Raw genomic sequence first — 21,736 nt, 5'->3', positions numbered from 1 at the left:
GCAAACCCACCCCCCCCAAAAGAACACGGGTTTCCAGGAACACTGATGCACAACTGTGTTGTGAACAGATGGGTGGGAGTGTTATTCCTTTATTTTTTGGAAACCAAATAAGTCTCTGTTGCCCGTTTGGCATCACTATGGAACCGGGCCAGCCTGGATCTCTTCAGGAGGATTTCTAACACGGAGTAGCCTGGAGAGGAAGGTCGGATTGCAGGGGGGGAGGAGGCTGTCTGCGCCAACACACTCGGTTCCACCAGAAGCCACTACTGCGGCTAAGCTTACTCGAAAAGATATGGAGACGAGGAGGAGGAGGAGGAGGAGGAGGAGGAGGAGGAGGAGGAGGAGGAGGAGGAGGAGGAGGGAAAGACCCAGCCCTAGAATTCCACACCAGAAAACCAGATATACAAGTCATGTTCATTCCCAGGAGACCCATGTTGCGTCAGGTGCTGCTCGAGGGGCACCTGCTGTCAGCTAGGACCGGGACAGGTGTGAGTCATGCAGAGAGAACAGGCGCGGCTCTGGCAGATGGAACTTCCGGTCTGGAGGGGAAGATGGACATGGCACAGGTAGCCGGGGTGCGAGGCGAGGGTCACAAAAGCGGAAATATGAATATGGCAGACGGGCTCTTACAGCCGGGGCTCGGAGAGGCTCCCCCTGAGGACGTAGTGCTTACGAGAAACTTAGTAGGAGTTAACCAGGAAAATAGGGGGGGAGCTGAGGGGGTTGGAGGCTGGGGAAGGGGAAGTAGGATGTCGGTGGCCCCGGTTCCCGGCAGAGGCCGAGATGGGACAGTGCCCCCGTGGAGAACTGAAAAGACAACCCCAAGGCATGGAACCACACATAGTCTGACACATAGTTTGACTATGACTAGGCTGTGATTTTCCAAAGCAGAGTTCATAACGTTTTCTCTGAAACGTCGGTCTTGAAATCAGACAGCCGCTATGTCAGGAAGGCCATTTTGAGTGACAAATTTTGCTATTGGAATCATTTTCCATTTGTCAGCGCTTCATCTGGTGGGTTAAATTCTCCCTCTCATCTTCAAAAATGTATCGGGAAAAAGAACATCCAGGGACTGCCACCTCTCTAATTTATTCCCGGTGGCTACAGCTCTTCCAGAATGTTCTTGTGATCATTCCATGCCCGCTCTGATCTCTGAAGGCAATATAAATGATTATGGTTTGCCTCGTCACTTTTGTGACATACACTATCTTGAAGGAAAACTGATGAGGACAAAAGGCTTTTACGTAGTGTAGTTCAGGACAGTTTTTCAGAGGCTGAAGCTCAGATGTCCCAAACATGGCATTTTCGTATTCTTCTTACGTCATGTCTCTTTCTTTCCCTCCACATTTGGTTTTGAAGCTTATTCCTCTGTCCTATCATTGGGTCCATTATTTCCTCCCCTCTTTAGATCACTCTGCATACACTACAACCTGAAACTCCTTAAGAAATGGCCTAAAATCGGGGCACCTGGGTGGCTCAGTGGGTTAAGCCTCTGCCTTTGGCTCGGGTCATGATCCCAAGGTCCTGGAATCAAGCCCTACATCAGGCTCTCTGCTACGCGGGGAGCCTGCTTCCTCCTCTCTCTCTGCCTGCCTCTCTGCCTACTTGTGATCTCTGTCTGTCAAATAAATAAATAAAATCTTTAAAAAATAAAAAGAAATGGCCTAAAATCATCCATTAGATCTCCGTCTACAAAATGACATCCCTTGTCCATACAAAAAAATATATGAAGCAGGCAATTTCCACCTCAAATTAAGAACTAGCCCTTGTTCTTTTTTTTTTTTTTTTAAAGATTTTATTTATTTATTTGACAGAGACCGCAAGTAGGCAGAGAGGCAGGCAGAGAGGAGGAAGCAGGCTCCCCACCAAGCAAGGAGCCCGATGCGGGGCTCGATCCCAGGACCCTGGGATCACGACCTGAGCCGAAGGCAGAGGCCTTAACCCACTGAGCCACCCAGGCGCCCCCTAGCCCTTGTTCTTAAAAAAAATGAAAAGCTTGTGATTTCAGATGGATGTCCCCAGATAGCCTTCTTCCCTGTGAATGCATAAACCGCTGAGTTTCACATGAAGAAAAGTAGTATTTAAATGCCATCGGTATGGCTCTTGCCAGTTCTGTCTCCTGTATTTCTAATATTTTTAAAATTCATTTATTTAAGAGAAAGAGCGAGAGAGAGAACAAGCAGTGGGAGGAGCAGAGGGAGAGGGAGATGCCGACTCCCCGCCGAACAGGGAGCCCGATGCGCGGCTCGATCCCAGCACCCCGGGATCACAACCCGAACTGAAGGCAGATGCTCAACCGACTGAGTCACCCAGAAGCCACTTCTCCTGTATTTCTAATCTTACCCAGTCAAAAAGTCAACTGTCCTTGGTAAAATGAAATTCTTTTTCGTTTAGAAAAATATTCTAACAGTATTCTAATAAATAAATAAAGTAATAAATAATATAAACATAAACATGATATTTATATTTAAATAAATATAATAAATATTAATAAAATATAATATAAATAATAAATAAATAGAATATTCTAAAAATATTCTAGTGAACTTGATAAATGCCTGGGACTGGGTGTCCCACAGCAATAAGCATGTGATGACAGAGTTCTAGAAGCCTCAGGCAACTTCGTCGTCAGCTCGGATTTTATTATTCAAATTTGACTCTGGAGTGTCTGGCTGGCTCAGAGTGTGTGGCTCTTGATCTCGGGGTGGTGGATTTGAGCCCCACAATGGGTGTAGAGATTACTTAAATAAGTTTTTTTTTTTTTTTTTTTTTTTTTTTAATTTTGGCTTTAGGGGCACCTGGATGGCTCAAATGGTTAAGCTTCTGCCTTCGGCTCAGGTCATGATCTCCAGGTCTTCCAAGTCTGACTTGATTAAGTATGACTTAATCAACTGGCAATTCTTTTTGAAAGCTATCTTCTTAATTCTGTAAATCTGTGGGAAGGCATTTGAACACCAGATCACAGGGAACAGAGTAACAGCTATTCACATGCTCATGAATGCTACTTCTTAATATAATTATGGGATTTCAGGAGATATACAGTAGCGCTTCTATAAAGCATGGCAAATGGATAAAACATTAGCTTTTTGGCACTGGCCTTGCTATGGACTGAACGTCCGTACCTCCCACCTCTCCCCGCAAAATCCGTATGTTGAAATCTGATCCCCGGTGTGATGGTGTGTGGAGGGCGGTGTTCTGTAGGGGTGGTTGAGTCAGGAGGGTGGAGCCCTGATGATGGGATCACTGTCCTTATAAGAAGAGACTCAGGGGAGATGAGCTCTGTCCACCACATGAGGACACCGAAAAAGGTGGCTGTCCGCAAACCTGGAGAGAGCCCCCACACACAGCCCAAACGTGTGGGCTTTCCCTCAGACTTTGGGCCTCCAGAACTGAGAGAAATGAAATGTCTGTTGTTTAAGCCACCCAGTTTGTGGCATTTTAGTCAGAACAACATAAACAAAGACATGCCATTTGATAACTAAAAAAAAGAGTCTTCGCGGACATCAGTATGACGAATCTCTCAGAGCCACTAGTGTGGCTGTCCCCAAGAAAAAGACGTTCTTGCCTCGTGAAGAGCCAAGATGCTAGAAGAGGAAACACGTCTCTCGAGGGAACAAAGGAGAGTTTTTTGCATATTTGTTGTCTTCGTGACAAATAACACGCTAAATTCTAAGAAGAACAAGGAGCTGAACATTTTCCTCTCTTCCTTGATCGGTGCCGAACACATGACATTCCTCAAGCATTCTTGTCACCTAAAACACTCTCCGGCTACATAATTCTGTCAGACGGGCCAAACGAGAAACATCCGCTTTCCACGTGTCGGGGTCACTGTGGCTGGTTCCCCAACGAAAACCTTTGTCTCAGTCCAAGCAACTGAAATACCACAGTCTTCCCAGCACGACCTGCGTGTCTGCGGTGTGGGATGAAGCGCGGGGAGATACGGAGCCAACCCTGGGATATGGCCTTCGCCGCCACGGTATCTCAAATATATGCCAATCGTTCCGCAAACACTTCTCACAAGAATCCAGGAGCCACTTCAGGAGCTGAGCACAATCCACACACAACCCACCTTGCTCCTCGATAACTGACAGGGTCTGTGGAGAAGACAGTAATTTCTGCAGGACAACAGAGAAAGTCGTTTCCCGTTCTGTCCGTGAGAACGAAAGAAAACCACCTCAGTAAATGTTAAATACTGTGTGAGTTTGGTGGACTGCCACAATAAAATACCACACGTAGAGTGGTTTAGACGGCAGAAATTTATTTTCTCACAGTTCTGGGGCCTGGAAGTCTGAGATCAAGGTATGGTCAGGTCTGGTTTCTTTGGAAGCATCTTTCCTTGTAGACGGCCAGACAGAGAAGACCTCCCTGTGTCCCCTCTTGATTTCCCTGTGTCGGCCTCCTCATCTCTCCTCCACATAAGGACCCCAGCCTGATGGGCTGAGGGCCCTCTCGTGGCCTCATTTTACCTTAATTACCTCTTTAAATGTTCTACCTCTGAAGACAGTCACATTCTGTCTCCACAATGTTTTTCCTCCTAATTCAACCAACATAGTCCACAAACCTCCCATTCCTCCCTGCATTTGATCCAGGTAAAAGCTTGGATTATCCCGATACCAGCCGCAAACCCCAGTCCAAGCCTCAGTAATGTTGTCTTTATGCCACCTTACTCAGCTTAAAGGTATTTCTCTTCATGTTCCCTGTTCCTTGATTTATAGCTAGGTGCTTTTCATTGCAGGTGCACTTGGCAAGTGATTTTCTTATTTATTCTCTTGGGCTGAGAATTATCAGTTATTTCCTATACCTCATTTCTTCTCCCCATCACCCCTATTAACTTTCACAGTAACAAGCTGTACGCTTTTATCTGAGTCTTTTTTCATTCTTCTCTCTGCAAGCGTCCCTGCTCTGAGTCCTCTCCACCAAGTTAATGAATTGTCTGCTCCCCCAAGCCCTTTGGCACCGGCTCCCTGAGTAGAAGCTCACTGTTCTGGTATCGGCCACTCACAAAGCTCTGAGCTTGACATTGAACGCCAGACGGCTCTCCTGTGTGCAGCCAGGTGTCTTCTCCCACGTGGAAACTGCTCATCTTCGACCACAGGAAGGGTGGCAGGACCCGATGGCCCGTATGGGAGACCCCCGAGCACTCAGGATCTCTTGTTTGGAATTGCCTTTGATAGGAACGGGGAAGAAAATACAGCAAAGCATCGAAAACTTTGAAAACGCATGCGGAGACCTCTCCAAACACCAGACATACCGTTGTTTGCAGCATTATTTATTGTGTGGTTGTTGTATCTGGGGGATTCACACTATTGACGTAACACAACGGTGACCTCTCCGGAGACAGAGCAACCCAAAAAGAAAACTTCAAAGTGGGCAAGAACAATAAATATCAAACTTTCTGATCTAAAATGTATAAATATAAAATATCAGTCATTTCAGGAAACGTGTTAAGAAAATCCGGCTACCGCACGTCCACAGGTAGGTGTCGTGTCGACGGCGCTCGTCTTCAGAACACATCACCTCAGGTCCAGTGTGGTTATTTTTATGTCTTTTACCAACACATGTTTGCATATCTAGGTGAGAAAAAAATGGTTTTACATCATGATGTTTACCCTGTTTCTCCGCAGAAAGGGAATATGGACTTCCGAACTTAAAAACGTTCCTAATTCTGAGGATGTTTCCGATCAGAACAGAGAGAATCGGACTGATTCATTTCTAGCAAAAACACACGGACAGAGGTTGCCAAGTTAATTGTCGCTTTAAGTAGATTTGAACTTCAAAGCAACGTTTCTCTGATGTCACCACTGGAGAACCACCAGGCAAGCAGTTAGAAAGAAAAGATGTAGTCAAATGGTGTTTCTTTGGGGCTATCTGTGGCTACCCCAGAAGTATGATTACAGTTTCCAATGAACTGTTATGACAAAATTAATCTGGCCACAACAAACGGAAAGAATTCATGAGACACTAAATATCATTTTCTTTCATTGTCTGCTTAGCTGGGGTCTGAGGAAAACTGCATTTCTTTAAGTATCCCACAGATGCCTAAATGGAAAGGCAACTTTATGCACAATGAACTGTGCTACAGAAACACTGGCAATCTCTTGTAAATGAAATAATCGTGCAAAGAAATCAGAAGTAACTAAAAAGCTTGCTGAATTTTCAGGATAAGAAAACCCCAAACTAAGCAGTGTTTTATCCCATATTACACTGCTGCTGTTTCTCTCCTTCAAAGGGGGGAAAAAAAAAAGGAACAGGTGGAAAATAAGTATCTGAAGAAAAAAGAAAATAACCAGCACAGTCTACTCACACTGAACAGCCTGGGGTCCTTGGTGTGCGGATGAAAGCCTTTCTTTTTACAAGCAGACACCTCGAGCATGCCGGCATTGGTGAGCCGGAAAATGCCGGTGCTGTTCCAGGGTGGAAACAAAAAGTGGAAAAATTAAAGATCATCTGGATTTTCAGAGCGAGCTGGGGGAGGGGTGGGCAGTGGGGGACAGAGGGAGAGAGAGAGAGGGAATCCTAAGCAGATGCCACGCTCAGTGCAGAGCCCGATGCGGGGCTCGATCTCACCACCCTGACATCACGACCTGAGCTGAAATCAAGAGTTGGATGCTTAACCGACTGAGCCACCCAGGTGCCCCTCCTCAGTGATCTTTTAAACCGGTTTTGCAATAAGTGGCCCAGAGGAGAGAAACTCCCGAGGGGCCAAAGCCAACTCCATGCACCTGCTGGGCTGCAATGGGGAAGAGGCAGCTGAACTTGTCCCATGAGACCAGAATGCAAAACGGAGGGGCCATGGGAGGAAATGACAGGTGGCAGATATTTCTACTTTTTCTAATAACACAGACACTGTTTAAAGAAACAGCAAATATTTATCAAGCGCTCACTGTGGGGCCAGACACCATTTCTAAGCCCTTTCTACAGACTGCCATTCCGGTTCTTCTTCACATCAGTCTGGATGGGCAGGTGTCAAGGATAAAGAGACTGAGGGTCATAGTGGTCAGGGATCCTGCCAGTCACACGCCATCTGAAGCTGGAGCCAGGATTCCACTCTTAAGTGTGTCTGACTCCTCTGCTCATCATCACTCTCTCATAATCATTGTCTCCCAAATCTAGAAAGGCTTTGGAGGTCATTAAGTGGAAGCTGGAAATTTTCTTACAACATGAGGCAGGACAGGAGAATGAGGAACTCAAAAGGCAAACTGAAATAATGTCCAGCTTATCCACTTGGAGATCATGCTCCCTAAGTAAAGAGAACCGGTAATTCTACTATGAAAGGGCCTTAAAAGCCCTATGACTACAGAGCTAAAGGTAAAAGGGAGCTGGCCGGCACCAAGCTCTGCTTCCTGAGGGCACGGGGTGCCTGCCTGTCCAAGTGTCACCCCCTGCCACGTGGATGCACTTGAGCCCAACAGCCCGAGACATACCTCACTGGGACCCGGTCCCCAGGGCCACTTACTCTTTATGCTTTGGTGAACAAACAATGGCGATCGCCTCCGGCAGCATAAGCTGATAGGAACAGTGCGTGTGGAGATCAACACTGGACAAGAACGCAGTTTGGGTCGGATGCGTCTGTAAATGGGAAAGAGGACAGTCTTCCTCGAGGAGTTGTCTCCACCAAGGCTGCAGCCCATTCTAGAAATCTCTCGTAGCTGGCTCTTTCTTTTTCTTTCTTTCTTTCTTTTTTTTTACCATCACTGATTAATAAAACCAGGATTTTAAAAACTGTATCCCTGGCACAGTCCCTCCCCTCGTGTACCCTGGGAATAACCACGAGCCTGAGAAGAGGCTCCTGGAAGTGTCCATGCGCTTTCTGCTTATTAGGACACACAGGACTGGGAATTAATTAAAGAGACTCACGTCACAACGCAGCTAGGAGATGCTCCTGTTGGCATCTTAATTCCACACACGGGATCCCGAAGGAGCCCAGAGATAATTTATATAAAACCACGGACACGAAAGGAATCTTTTCAATGAATTTACCCCATTTTCCTATGTGTCCTTCCGTGGATCGTCATTCCCTACAAATGGGAGAAAGAACTCTTCAGGTTGTCGGGGGCGTCTGGGACTCATCCTCCACAGCAAGTAAATACCCATATGATGAGAAGGAAGGGGAGATTATAAACCGAGAGCTGTATCTTCCAGGTTTGGGGCTATAAACAAGCTTGTGTTCACGAGAGACACATCAGAGGTTCACACTCAAATAGGAAAAACACATGCACCCAACGTGATTTTAAAATTCACAGTCAACCTCAGTTACCCTTGAGAAAGGAATGTGACCACTTTAATCATGAAATCAAGGTCCTTGGGTGTACCGCCTGGGTCCTGGGCCCATCGCTCACTGGCTGTAGGACACTGAGAAGATTACTTAACCCCCTCATGCCATTTCATCAGCCTTAAAATAAGGACAGTAATCATTTTCTTCATGGGGTTGCTACATTCAAACTAATGAGATAATCCACGTAAAATTCTTGCAACAGTACCTAGCACAGAGAGGAATCAAAATTATTCCCCGTGTTATTGCTGTTATTTTTTTAAAGATTTTATTTATTTGACAGACAAAGATCACAAGTAGGCAGAGAGGCAGGCAGAGAGAGGGGGAAGGAGGCTCCCTGCTGAGCAGAGAGCCCGATGCGGGGCTCGATCCCAGGACACTGGGGTCATGACCTGAGCCGAAGGCAGAGGGTTAACCCACTGAGCCACCCAGGCGCCCCTGCTATTGTTATTTTAAGACTGTCTTTTTTTTTTTTTTTGAGATGGGGGCCATGGGAGAAGGAGGAGAGAATCTCAAGCAGACTCCCTACTGAGCACAGAGGCCCACCTGGGGCTCGATCTCACGACTCTGAGATTGTGACTCGAACCACAACCAAGAGTTGGAGGCTTAATTGACTGAGCCCCCCGGGTGCCCCAATATTGTCATTATTATCTAAAGGGCATGAACCCATAAAAACAGCTTCATGCCTTTGCACTTAACTATGGTCTGCTAAAGAAATGCAAGATTTGGGGCACCTGGGTGGCTCAGTGGGTTAAGCCTCTGCCTTCGGCTCAGGTCATGATCTCAGGGTCCTGGGATCGAGCCCCGCATGGGGCTCTCTGCTCAGCAGGGAGACTGCTTCCCCCTTCTGTCTGCCTGCCTCTCTGCCTACTTGGGATCTCTCTCTCTCTGTGTCAAATAAATAAATAAAATCTTAAAAAAAAAAAAAAAGAAATGCAAGATTTCACAGCTCATTTCCACTTTATTTAACAGATATCACAGAATGAGAGGAAAAGCCGTTGATCTCTATTCACAGAAGATACATATTCTGCAAAGAAAAAATGACTCCCAGTCTTGGTCTACAAAGACGTAAGTCAGCTGAGGACTGGAAATTATCCCAACGTTTACAACCCAGAGCTTTAGTGAGGGTATGACTGGGAAGGCCTGACTGCCTGTCCATCTGATTCAGTGCAAACCTTCTGTTACTACATAGAACCATCTATGCCTCAGCAAGAAAGTAAGAATTTGCTCAGAGGGACCCCAGCACCGTGGAAGCAGCCAGCAGACCAGTCACCGCTGCCTGCCCCATTTCTTTAGAAACAGAAGGCACACCGTGAGCATCCCGAGCCCTTCATTTCTGGCAAGAGGCATCACTTCTACTTGGACAATAAGCTCTTTGTGGGAGAATGGCGCTCCAACCCTACTCCCTCTTGAGAAATAAAAATGACCATGACCGTGGCCACGACCATGATGATGACGATGGCTGCAGGTGCCACTCGCTCAGGCACTGACTCATTTGACATAAGAAAAGTGCTATTACCATCCCCATATTGCAGATGAGAAGACTGAGGGTAAGCACAAGGGTCGTGCAGGGGGCCGTTTAAGCTGGGAAATCCACATGAGAATCCAGTCCTATTAGACTCTGATTCCGCCCTTCTTTCCAAGGACTAGCTTACATCTGAAAAAAGGTAGCTCTGGAATTTTTTGCTACTATTATGTCAATTTAAAAAAATCGTAAAATGTTATTTACAACCATGAAAATTTAGAAAAACAACAATTTAGGGTTTTCATCAAACCACAATGATTTGCAATGGTGAAAGAAACAAAAAAGCAAAATCCTGGAATTTTAAAATTTTGCCAAATTCATTATTTAAATGGCTTAACCTCATTATTGCATGTATTACATACACAGGTCACAAGGGAAAACCTGTTTTTAATGTGGAAAACGTTTTATAAGAAGTAAACGAACTATAAACTAACATTGACTCCTGGGTGTAAGTAAAATTTAATGGGGTATCATTCTTTCTCAGTTTGTGTTATAATTTCTTGGGCTACAATTTATTTTGCTTTAAAATGCCTTCCTGTTACAGAAAATCACATTCAACTAAAGAACACCTTGAAAATTCAGTAATTTCTAAGCACCCAGTAAGGCACCTTACTGTTAAGGAAAACAGACATATGGGAAGTTTTGCAAACTCTTCATCATAAATCATTTCTTGTGTTTGACAGGTGGTTTATATTTTTCAAAGAGCTTTCATATTCGATGTCTTGCTTATGGCTCACACACAACCAGTGAGGGAGAGGGGACACTCATTAGCCCCACCTGGTCAGTGGGGGCACCCAGAAGCAGAGATGACAAAGGATACATAGGAACCTAGGTGGAAGGGTGTCTGGGTGCCTCAGTCAGTTAAGCGTCTGCCTTCAGCTCAGGTCATGATCTCAGGGTTCTAGGATCAAGCCCTGCATCTGGCTCCCTGCTCAGTGGGGAGTCTGCTTTTCCCTCTCCCTCTGTCCCTCTCCCTGCTCATGCTCTCTATCTCAAATAAATAAATAAAATCTTGGGAAAAAAAAAGAACCTAGGTGGAGCTGGGACTAAGATCTCCTCTACCTCTGAAATTACGTTAACACCAAGTGCTTGCTGATTTTGCGTGTGGGGAGGGTAGGAGGATCTAAGCATGTGTCCCGCCTCTCTTCAGTACATCCCTATAAAGCAAGTAAAATGAAAAATGGTCACTCATCTCTCTTTAAGGGTCCTTGAATTATTCCACATTCACTCTGAAAATCTTGGCCAACATCCCATGATACTGGGATGACTTATTCCTACCCCAGGTCCACATGTATAAGACTGAATGGAAAAATTGATTGAACCATGGATAGGAAAAGTTGAGTGTCATCACCAAAACCAGTGGCCACGATTTTCTGAGTTCCTAGACAAACGTGCTATGAAATTCACTGGCATTATCTCATTTAACGCAAACCACTGCAGGAAGTTAATTACTATGACATCTGTTCTGTGGATGATAAAGCTGATGCCCAGATTGCTTACATAATTTACCAACATTCCTGTAAGGAATTTTTAGCAGAGCTGGGATTTAAACTCATGGCTTTTAATTAGTAAGCCCTTTCTAGCCCCTATGATGGCCCGGGGGTTGTTGGAACCCAATATTTTTGGCCCCATTGTGACTGTTTATGCAGTGATAAATTCCTCCTTGGCCTGTTGGGGAGACGTGGAAAAATCTATGGTCCCTGTTTGATATATAAAAACATCTGTTTCAAAGAAACATTTTTAGAAATTTTCTTAAAATATTCCACTTCTGACCCATGGCAAAGAGAAAGAGAATATTAATAACGGTCTCGTTAAATTAGTTAAAAATCTGACTAGGTCTTCATTAGGCTACAGAAAATCATCAAAGCAAGTCACCCAATTTCCAAATGTTTCTCTCTCCTTTAACGTTGGATGGTAAGGAAAAAAGCATACTATAGCCTTGTCCAAATCTGGACTTGACAGGCTTAGACATGACCTAACATTGGAGAGAATGCTTTACTATGATGACATTTATTCCACTTGACAAAAAAATCAAGAAGAAGAAACGATTTAAAGGAAGCTAAATTTCTTCAGGGAGGAAAGCAGCACCCCACGGAAGATACACCGAAACCCAACGCTCACACGTACGTGGATCCATCCCAGCGTGAGGAGGCCATGTTGGTCCTGCACACCGAATAATTCCTCCACGTTCTCCACGTCACAGTAGTCCGGCCCCGCTGACTGCTTTGGCACGATCACATGGGTGATAGTAAATTCATTATGCGTCTAAAAAACAATCAGCAAAAAAGAGTAACAAGCATCTGGGGAGGGGGGGACCAAAAAAAAAACACAGCCTGAGCTGGAAGCATAGCGTTTTGCGGGAAGACTAGAGAGTGCCCCACCATACGCATCCACAAAATCAAAGCCTCGCACGTAAAAATGGGTTATCTGCCAAAAAGGTGAAGCAGCTCTCTGGACCTCAAAACCTCTTTTCAGGATAGTAAATGTTTAACAGGGGCACCTGCGTGGCTCAGTGGGCTAAAGCCTCTGCCTTTGGCTCAGGTCATGATCTCAGGGTCCTGGGATCGAGCCCCGCATCGGGCTCTCTGCTCAGCAGGGAGTCTGCTTCCCTTCCTCTCTCTCTCTGCCTACTTGTGATCTCTGTCAAATAAATAAATGAAATCTTGAAAGAAAAAAAAAGAACATGTTTAACAAATAGGAGTCCGCCTCCCAGGCTGCTCCATGATCGTTCAGTTAATAAACAAGGCCTCGATATAGTACATGTGCAGGGGAAAAGATCCAAGTAACAAAGCATCAGGTTTATCTGGAGGGGGAGACACCAGTTACGTGGTTTTGTGGATTTACTGAAGGACGTTTCTAAGGTTTGTGGAGGTTGATGGCCTTGTGTATTTTATTTTACTAATTCTACTTCATTTCACATCCAGACCTAATTTCTCTCCTGCCATTGGGGGAACTCACTGAGATCTTCCATAATTAAGGGGATGTTTTGGGTTTGCATTTAGGAAATGAAAAAGGAAAAACACAATACTCCCTTCAGGTCAAGGGAAGAGTTGAAGGAAGGTGTCTGGGAAGAGGTGATGGGATGCTCAGGGAGGAGATGCTTGTGCTGGGAGGAGCGGTCTGCCCTCCACACCACCACCTTCTCTCCGGTCTCAGGGCTTTCCCGCCCCACTGGGAATCGTCTGGCTGGTCCTTGAGAGGCATGATGTGAGCGCGGCATGGCAAAGACTATGGTTGTTGGAGGTTACAGAACGCCAACACCAAGTGCAGTGCTTAACACATCTAGGTACTCAGCACACGTCTGTCTGATGAAGGAATGAATGAATGAATGAATGAATCAATCAATCAATCAAACTAGGTACAATATATGGTCTTGAGGAAGCATCCAGAACACATTGCCCCTGACGGACAAACAAGGTGACTGAGAGAACATGGTGGGTCATGCTCCTGTGTTGGTCATCTATGTTTCCTCTCTCCTGGAGGACACGTGAATGCACAGAATGGAGCTACGGCAGGGAGAATGTGAGCTGAGTAGACCATAAGCCATTAAGCAACAGTTCCCAAGCTAAATGTTTAGATGGAAAATGTGCCTGGCCCAAGGGCACTTTCCACAAGACATTTTTCATCCTTGCAAGTAGCAAACTAAACTCATCTCCTCTCTTTGGTCCTCCTTCTATTTTGATATTGTCTTTCATCACATATTTTTTTTTAATAAAGATTTTTATTTATTTATGACAAAGAGATAGCGAGAGAGGGAACACAAGCACAGGGGAGCTGGAGAGGAAGAAGCAGGCTCCCCACCCAGCAGGGAGCCCATATGGGGCTCGATCCCAGGACCCCAGGATCATGACCCGAGCCAAAGGCAGACGCTTAACTGACTGGGCGACCCAGGCGCCCCTCATCACATATTTCTGATCTTCCATGAGTAAATGGGACCTGTGCCGTAAGATTTCAGCTTGTTGAAACTCCTGTCTGAAACTAAAGAAAACAAGAGAACCCTAGTTTTATATTCCACATGGGTCTGCAAAAGGTTGGTGAGATGACACCTGCCTCAGAGCAGAAGGGGTAAATTGGATAATTAGATAATTAGATAAATGTATGGGAAACTAACAACCGACATGGAAATCTGACTCAGAAAACTAGACGGCTTTGGAAATCTGGAGACCTGTAATCCATCGTTTTTCTTTCTCTTTTTAAGATTTTGTTTATTTATTTGAGAGCGAGAGCAGGGAGGAGGGACAGAGGGAGAGAGACTCTCAAGCAGACTCCACGCTGAGCATGAAGCCGGACTCAGGGCTCGAGCTCACAGCCCTGAGATTATCACCTGAGCTGAAAACCGAGAGTCGGATGCTTAACCGAATGAGCCAATCAGGTGCCCCAAACATGTGGTTTGATTCATTCTCTACAACCGGCTTATATAGTATCCCTAAAATTTTACAACCCATTTCCTAGAAGGATCATTCCATTAAAAACGACAGTAGTTTTGTGTTCATTAATCTAGATAAAGACATCTTCATAATTTTTGCAATTATGGATTGCCTTAGGCTGCCATCTTAGGCATCTTAAGATGCCTTTATTCTGTTTTGCTTATGGTAAGAAAGTCACCACATCGGACCGTATCGTGGGCAGACAGACATGAAACAAAGGCCATACCAGTTTTCCACAGAGTATCCCGCAGGTTTCTATTCCTCTCACTGTATTAGATTCTGCGAGCAGCAGAAATCTGTGGCAAAGGTCTCTTGGTAAAACTACACACCGCAGTCCTTCCACCACTAGATCTAAGAAATAGGAAAGGAAGAACCAGCTAAAGAAACAAATCTTACACCCCGCCATCAGAACTGTTTTTGGCAAGCAACTGCAGGGCGATCGAAACATACAAGATGAAATTATTATCAGGCGCTCCGCTTTCTGTGTTTTATTTTTTTAAAAGTCTTAACAGTGGGCATCAAGGCGAAGGAAGGTAAAATTCCGCTTTGTCTATAAACTGGTTCATGAGCGAGGGGGAAGGTGCCATCTTCGTGATGGGGTGATTTATAAAATGGTTGCCTAGCATAACTTTTAAAATAAATGGACACAAGACGCCATCCGACAGTGTCCGCCTTTGGATTTGGGCCCTTGCCGGGGGTCACAGAGCTGCCCCCAAGCGGCACTAACTGTTGGCAGAAGCACAGAATCTGCCTGGAGGTTGGCCACCCCCTGTGCCCCAGACCCTCCTGGGGCAGCAAGACGCGAAACATTGACGTTTTTAAGGCAAATCCTGCGCCGACCATTTTCTCGGCACCTTCTTTGCAGTGTAAGTGTTTCCCTTTAGGATTCAGGTGGTTTCTTTGGTGAAAATACAGGCATGAAAAAAAATGCTCGGAATTCTCTTTTCAAATCTCGGCCCCATGACCCCATGAGAAGGCTGCTGCTCTGTGGGGGGCAAATCACGCTGCCTGAACGTGAAGGTTGCGGGGGAGGAGGGGTGAGCCGCCTGGCACTGAAACTCACGCCCCATCCCGCCGTGGCACCACCACCGCGGACGATGGGAAGAGGAGCCCGTCCCAGCGGTCCCGGGCGGAGCTGGGAGGCGGGGTCCGAGGCGAGCAGGGAGGCAGCCCGTCACTTACTCTGCACGGCGCCCAGCGCGGCCGCGGGCTTCAGAGCCCTGTTCACGGGAGGAGAGTGGCTGGCATCCCGGGCCGCCTCGCCGCTCGGAGGCTGGTCTGCGAGCACGTGCAGCAGCGCGCTGTTCCTCGGCGCCGGCAAGCAGGACAGGGCGCTCCCGTCCATCTGCTCCGACAGCGCCCGGCTTTCCTGGCTTCGCATCTGACCCCGCGCTAACTCTTGCTTCTTGAGCTGGTCTTCGAAAAACAGGAACTGCTCCGACTCCAGCTGCTGCTGGCGCATCCGAGCCACCCGCTTCCTCTCGGCTTCGATCAGGCTCTGATGCTCCCGTTGTTTCAGAATTTCCGCCTTGTATTTGTTCTGGAAAAGGTGGCGGCCGGGAATAGGAGGTTAGTTTCCATGGCAACCCCAGCCAGCGGGGACGAGACCCTTCCTGGCTAGACGGGGGCGGGGAGAGGCAGACAAGGCCATGTGCCCGCAGGGACACGCGCACCATGGCCCCTTGGTCTGCTCCAGGCGGGGGCTCTGAGTCCGCTCATGTTACCAGGGGCGGGCCACGACAGTCAAGTTCCCTCCATTCCCCTGCGCTTTAAACAAATACCGGAAAACCAAGGTCAGGGTTGGCTGCTTGGCCTGCCTGACGGAGAAGCAGCGTGGACCATCTCAGAAATGGTTCTATCGCTCTAGACATCACTGTCCAACACGGTAACGCCCAGCCCCGTGGGCTACTTACGTTTAAATTAATTTAAATGAAATGACATTAGACACTGAGTTCCGCAGTCCTTCCTGCCAGCCACCTTTTAAAACCATGTGGCTAGCGGCTCCCGCTCGGAACATTTCTACCGGGGAGGAAGTTCTGTTGGTCAGTGTTGCCCTAGAACCTCTTGCCCTAGACTCTAGAACTCAGACAGCCAGAACTTTCCGGAGAAGGGGGAACCACAAGGAAACGGTCCTCAAAATGTGGCGCAATCATCTCCATCAGGATGAGCCAGGGACTTGTTAAAATGAAGATTCCCAGGCTCCCCAGTCTTAAAAAAAAAAAATCTAGGCATTATTAGGTTAGAGACTACAAATCTTTAATAAGCCCCTCAAATTGTTTTGAGAAAAAGTAGCTTTGGTAGGGTTGGGGTGGGGGCACAGCTTACAGCAGCACATTGGGGGTACCCACAAATCCCCCAGAGTCTGGGCAGAAGTGCGGATGCCGGCCCAGCAGGAGTGGGGCGTGGCGTGAGAGTCTGCATTTCTAAGAAGCTCCCAGTGATGCCTGTCCTGCCTATAGCAAGGGTTCACTGACAGGCAGGCCCATCTCTCCCAGGTGTAAAGGCTGCCACTCTATCTCCACAGAGATTTCTCCGTGACCTATACTTTGGGACACTGTTGCCACCTGGGACCAAACTGGTGTCATCAAAGGAAGACCAGGCGGTCCCTCCCTGGGAGACCCTGAGAGGACAACCCCAGGTGTGTTGCTGACGGGAAGAAGACTGGCCTGGGCTTTTCTCTCCTTTGCTGTTGGTTTATCTGAGCGTCCAAGATCATTCTCATGTATCATAGTTCAAGTCAAATCCAAATGATCAAAAGTCCCACTTGAGGGAACGTTCAGACTGCCACATTCCCTCAGTCCCTTGGTCCAAACGCTGCACTCAACGCTGACTTCCAGCTACGCCCATGGGACGCCGGGAGGTCCCTGGGCCACATTCAGAGCTTACAAGACTGAACTCCAGCGAGAGTCAGCACGGGTGATAATTCCAAAGCACATAAACACGCAATCGAACAAGAAAGGCAAAGCAATTTTTATAACAATGCTAAAGACTTTAAGAATTCGAGTTTTAAACTTGAGGTCCTAGAGACGGATCAATTTTTTTCTCTTAATGCCATTCCATCTCTTAGACATCATTATCACTGCTACTCTTTCTGTAATAATGATCCAGAAGCCACCATCCATTGGTGATACGATTACATTTTGCTCACATAGCTAGCTAATATTTCCTCTCAATGTAATATTGACTGTAAGACTGAAGAATTGAATTCACGTTTCCAAAGCCTACATAGTAAGATAAATCAGAAATTATATACTGTTCTCCCTATCTCCTACTGACTCTGTTCATCACCAAAGAGAGGTCATCTGTCTTAAGGTTAAAGTGGCAAGAGCTGGTCAAAAAGCTGCCTTTAAATCACTGTAGGAAATTTGTTTTCCAATGCATCACATGATTAGATGTTGCAGGGAAATAGATACCACGTCTTTGGTGCAAGTGCTTAACCTGTATCTCAACATGAATTTTTTATTGCTTTTACATCACTGCGTCTTTAATTTTTAATTTAAATGGACATGACATTTGAAAAACTCACATGAACATGAAATTCAAAAAAATATCTGCACACAAAACAGTCACGAGATAAATGTACCAATGGAACTTACTTTGCTTTGCAAATATTCTTGGTATTCTACGTTATATTTCTTTAAAAGGTCCTTTTTCAATTCATCTGTCCTTGGGAATGCAATCTCCTTCAGTTTCTTTTAAAAATATATATATACACATTGATTAGTGGGATTCTCAGTATAGTCTTTCAGATCATCAGCTGAGAAAGAAAAACAGCTGCCATGTGTATTAGAAATCAAGACACGAGTAACCAAAGATGATGGTGGACATAGAAACCTCTCTTCGCTATGGCTCCAAAACACAACTTTTCAGTAGGGAAGGGAAAGCATTATCCCTTTTGTAAGAGCTCCATGGACTCCACTAGTTAGATAAGCATCCCGTCTAGGGAGGTACCCCTGTTTTTAAGCAGTGGGCTTGTAACTGCACATTCCACTGTGGGCAAATGTTACGGCATCATAGTTGGAAGGGACACTGGAGAACGCGGTAGGTAGGGACTGCTGGGCTTGACTGTGCATACAAATACAGATTCCCAGGCCTCCTCCAGGTTCCCCTGAACCCACAGGTTTAGGGAAGGGGTTAGGGAACTGCATCTCAAACAAATTCTCCGTGATTCTTCTTAATGGCCAGAAAATCTGGGGAACCTGATTCAGCCAAAGTACCACCCTCCATTTCAGAGATGAGGGAACAAAGCCTATAGAGATTAGAAGGACAACTAGCTAGTGGCCCCATTATGACTAGAATCCAAATGTTCTGACTCTGGCCAGGCTCTTTCACTGAAATTTCTATTTTTTTAATCTTTTGTCATCCATCCATCCAGCCTCCATCCATCCATCCATTCTCCCATCCATCCATTCTCCCATCCATCCTCCCATCCATCCATCCATCCTCCCATCCATCCATCCATCCATCCACCCGTCCATCCTCCCATCCATCCATTCATCCATCCATCCATCCATCCATCCATCCTCCCATCCATCCTCCCATCCATCCACCCATCCATCCTCCCATCCATCCATCCATCCATCCACCCGTCCATCCTCCCATCCATCCATTCATCCATCCATCCTCCCATCCATCCACCCATCCATCCTCCCATCCATCCACCCATCCATCCTCCCATCCATCCATCCATCCTCCCATCCATCCTCCCATCCATCCATCCATCCTCCCATCCATCCATCTTCCCATCCATCCATCCATCCATCCACCCGTCCATCCTCCCATCCATCCATCCTCCCATCCATCCATCCATCCTCCCATCCATCCATCCATCCATCCTCCCATCCATCCATCCAACCATCCATCCATCCTCCCATCCATCCAACCATCCATCCATCCATCCATCCTTCCATCCATCCATCCATCCATCCATCTACCCGTCCATCCTCCCATCCATTCTCCCATCCATCCATTTATTCAGCAAGCATAAACAAAGAAAATGTATATGTTTTTGGAGAATGGTTTCCCATGAGAAAAAAAAAATAAGAATAAAACTAAATCAGAGCAGAAGAGTCAGCTTGGCAGCTGGGCCCCCTCAAGCCCCATACAGAACAGCCTGAGTCTGAATGAACAAGAGAATTCAGTGGAAATTGCTACACAAGGAATGGCAGTGAGTGGCCCTTCAGATGAGGGTGTATAGAAAATTTTTTAAAATGTAGATGACCATTTGACAAAACCTGAGTTCTTACAGGCAGCCTCAGGCCAGACTTACTGGTAAGACAGCCTTTTCTCCATTAGATGGTCAAGCATCTTTGGAGAGTTACTTAAAATTTCATGTTACGATTGGCTTTGTATATACCATTTTATCTTCCTCCATGTAAGATCAACGCAAACTACTTAACACAGATACATAGGAAACATTTTTAAAATGTTATTTAGAAGGATATATATTCTCAGCTAAAAATACTGTTCGCTCTATCAGGTTGCCAAGGTTGACGGCGAACACGCAACTTTTCAGCAACTGTCTTCCTTTTCCTTGAGACTATTTCAAGCCACCGCTTACCCTTAAACACTTGATTATGCCTTAAGCTAGTACTCCATAATACCTTCGTAACAGCCTGCTTTTCCGGGTAGTACAAGAAAAGAATTAGAACTTCGGGGCCACTTTAATAATCAACACTAATTTTCAGTTTTGGGGTTCAGGACTGTATGGAAGAATCAAGACCAGCCCAAATGACTCTCATACAAATCTGGGGAATTGGACCACCTTTCTTTCAATCCCTGGGGGGAACGGCGAATAATGCTGTCTTCACACCACAAAGAGATTGAGCACATTCTTGATCATTTTCTTTTTCTCCCGGCTTCCAGTTCCAATTAGACATCCCACACTGACTCTGTAACAATGTTTATAGGTTCCAAGAAGAAATCGAAACATCTTGCTTGGCTAATGGAATGAATTTTCTGTGCTCAAACTCTCCAGAGGATGAGAGGAAGGGAGGGAGGAGGAGGAGGAGATCGATAATGGAGACGTATGGAGCATTTGATCCCCCGGGGGAGAATAGACCCCACAATACCTTCATAATATCCTGCTTTTCTGGGACTGCACATTGCTGGTAATCTCGATGGCTGGGAAGCTTTTCTACAAACAAGCTAGAAGAGAAAGTACATCTTAGCATTACAGGGCAGAAAAAGCTCAGCGATGGTTTCCTTTTTTAAAAAAATTTTATTTATTCATTTTTAGAGAGAGAGCGAGCGAGCATGCATGAGCAGCGGGAAGGGCAGAAGGAGAAGGAGAGGGAGAGAAGTAGATTCTGCTGAGTGCGGAGCCCAGTGCGGGGCTCGATCTCACGACCCTGAGATCATGACCTGAGCCGAAATCAAGAGTCGGACGCTCAACTGACTGAGCCAACCAGGCACCCCCATCAGTGATGGTTTCTAATACGAGAAAGAAACTCCTTTTCAAAAAGGACGTGCTTAATCCATTATTATTTAACCTACATTCTTTCCATCAGCCTTTCCACCGAGGGCTGGCAAGAATATGGTTTTAGCATTCCAGGGGAGTAAGCTTGGCGGATGGAACGCTGAGGTTAAGAGGCTCAGGACACTCCCTAACAGACCCTGTCACTTCGGTCCTTCTCGGGTCCTGGGTGCCTGATCCGCCGGAGCCCTAGCTCTCTCGCGTGCCCTGCCGGCGACACAGAGAATCGTGTAAAAATGTTGAGAATTAGAAAGATCAACATAATCCCTAGGTTGAAAAAGACTCAAAGAACCACTGATGACTCAGGAGAGCCATCGTGTCTGTGTGTCTATATCAAACATTCATTTTTTAAGAGATTTTATTTATTTATGCATGTGTGAGAGAGAGAGGGAGAACGAGAGTGGCGTGGAGAAGCAAGGAGCACGACGCGGGGCTCGACCCCAGGACCCCGGGATCACGACCTGACCGAAGGGCAGAGGCTTCACCCACGGAGCCACCCAGGCGCCCTGAGAGCAAAAATTCTTAACTGAAAATTCACAGCTGGGAGAAATGACAGTCAGAATCCCTAGTGGATCCGAGGAGGTGCTAATTAGGAATTCATTATTTTTCCTCACCTTTTTGAGGAACAAGGGGCAGCAGAGGTAAAGGGAAATCCTTAGACCAAGCCAGATTCATCACTTCCATGTAAAATGAAGATTTTGCTTTCCAAAGGGCAGGGAATTCTTGGTTTTTGTTGGTGGTGTTTTTTTTTTTTTTCTTACTGATGTCTCCCTAGCTGGTAGAACTATGTCCAGCTCATGATGTGTGCTCAGTAAATATTTGTTAAATAAACAAAAAGTCCTTCCTTGATAGACCATGATGGGCTATCAATGCTATTTATGATCAGCTGATCTGCAGTACCTTATAATTACTGCTGTCCTCTCACTCACAGACCACACATGCGCTCATCACATTGCCCTACAGGGAACATGGGGATGGTAAAATAATTCATTTCTTGGATGAGAAAATTACGGTTTAAAGAGGCTACATAAGTTGTT

The 21,736-nt window shown here is 46.1% G+C and overlaps 1 protein-coding gene across 2 annotated transcripts in view; it reads right to left on the bottom strand.

Moving 5' to 3' along the window:
* Positions 1-5,249: 5,249 nt before the first annotated feature.
* STAMBPL1 (STAM binding protein like 1) overlaps positions 5,250-21,736 on the bottom strand; it is a 47,507-nt gene continuing 31,020 nt past the window's right edge. For both annotated transcript variants that reach the window (XM_080823662.1, XM_080823661.1), the window contains exons 4-11: positions 20,296-20,371; positions 17,821-17,916; positions 15,407-15,764; positions 14,451-14,575; positions 11,925-12,062; positions 7,457-7,569; positions 6,305-6,404; positions 5,250-5,570 (exon numbers count right to left, since the gene is read on the bottom strand). In XM_080823662.1, the coding sequence (XP_080679788.1) occupies positions 5,514-5,570; positions 6,305-6,404; positions 7,457-7,569; positions 11,925-12,062; positions 14,451-14,575; positions 15,407-15,764; positions 17,821-17,916; positions 20,296-20,371 (1,063 nt within the window). In that variant the 3' untranslated portion in view covers positions 5,250-5,513. The remainder of the gene's footprint in view (positions 5,571-6,304; positions 6,405-7,456; positions 7,570-11,924; positions 12,063-14,450; positions 14,576-15,406; positions 15,765-17,820; positions 17,917-20,295; positions 20,372-21,736) is intronic.

Source organism: Martes martes (assembly GCF_963455335.1).
Source record: "Martes martes genome assembly, chromosome: 14".
In the NCBI taxonomy this organism is placed as follows: Eukaryota; Metazoa; Chordata; class Mammalia; order Carnivora; family Mustelidae; genus Martes; species Martes martes.
Note: the sequence above shows the minus strand (reverse complement) of the source record. Positions and strands in the feature narration are given on the sequence as shown.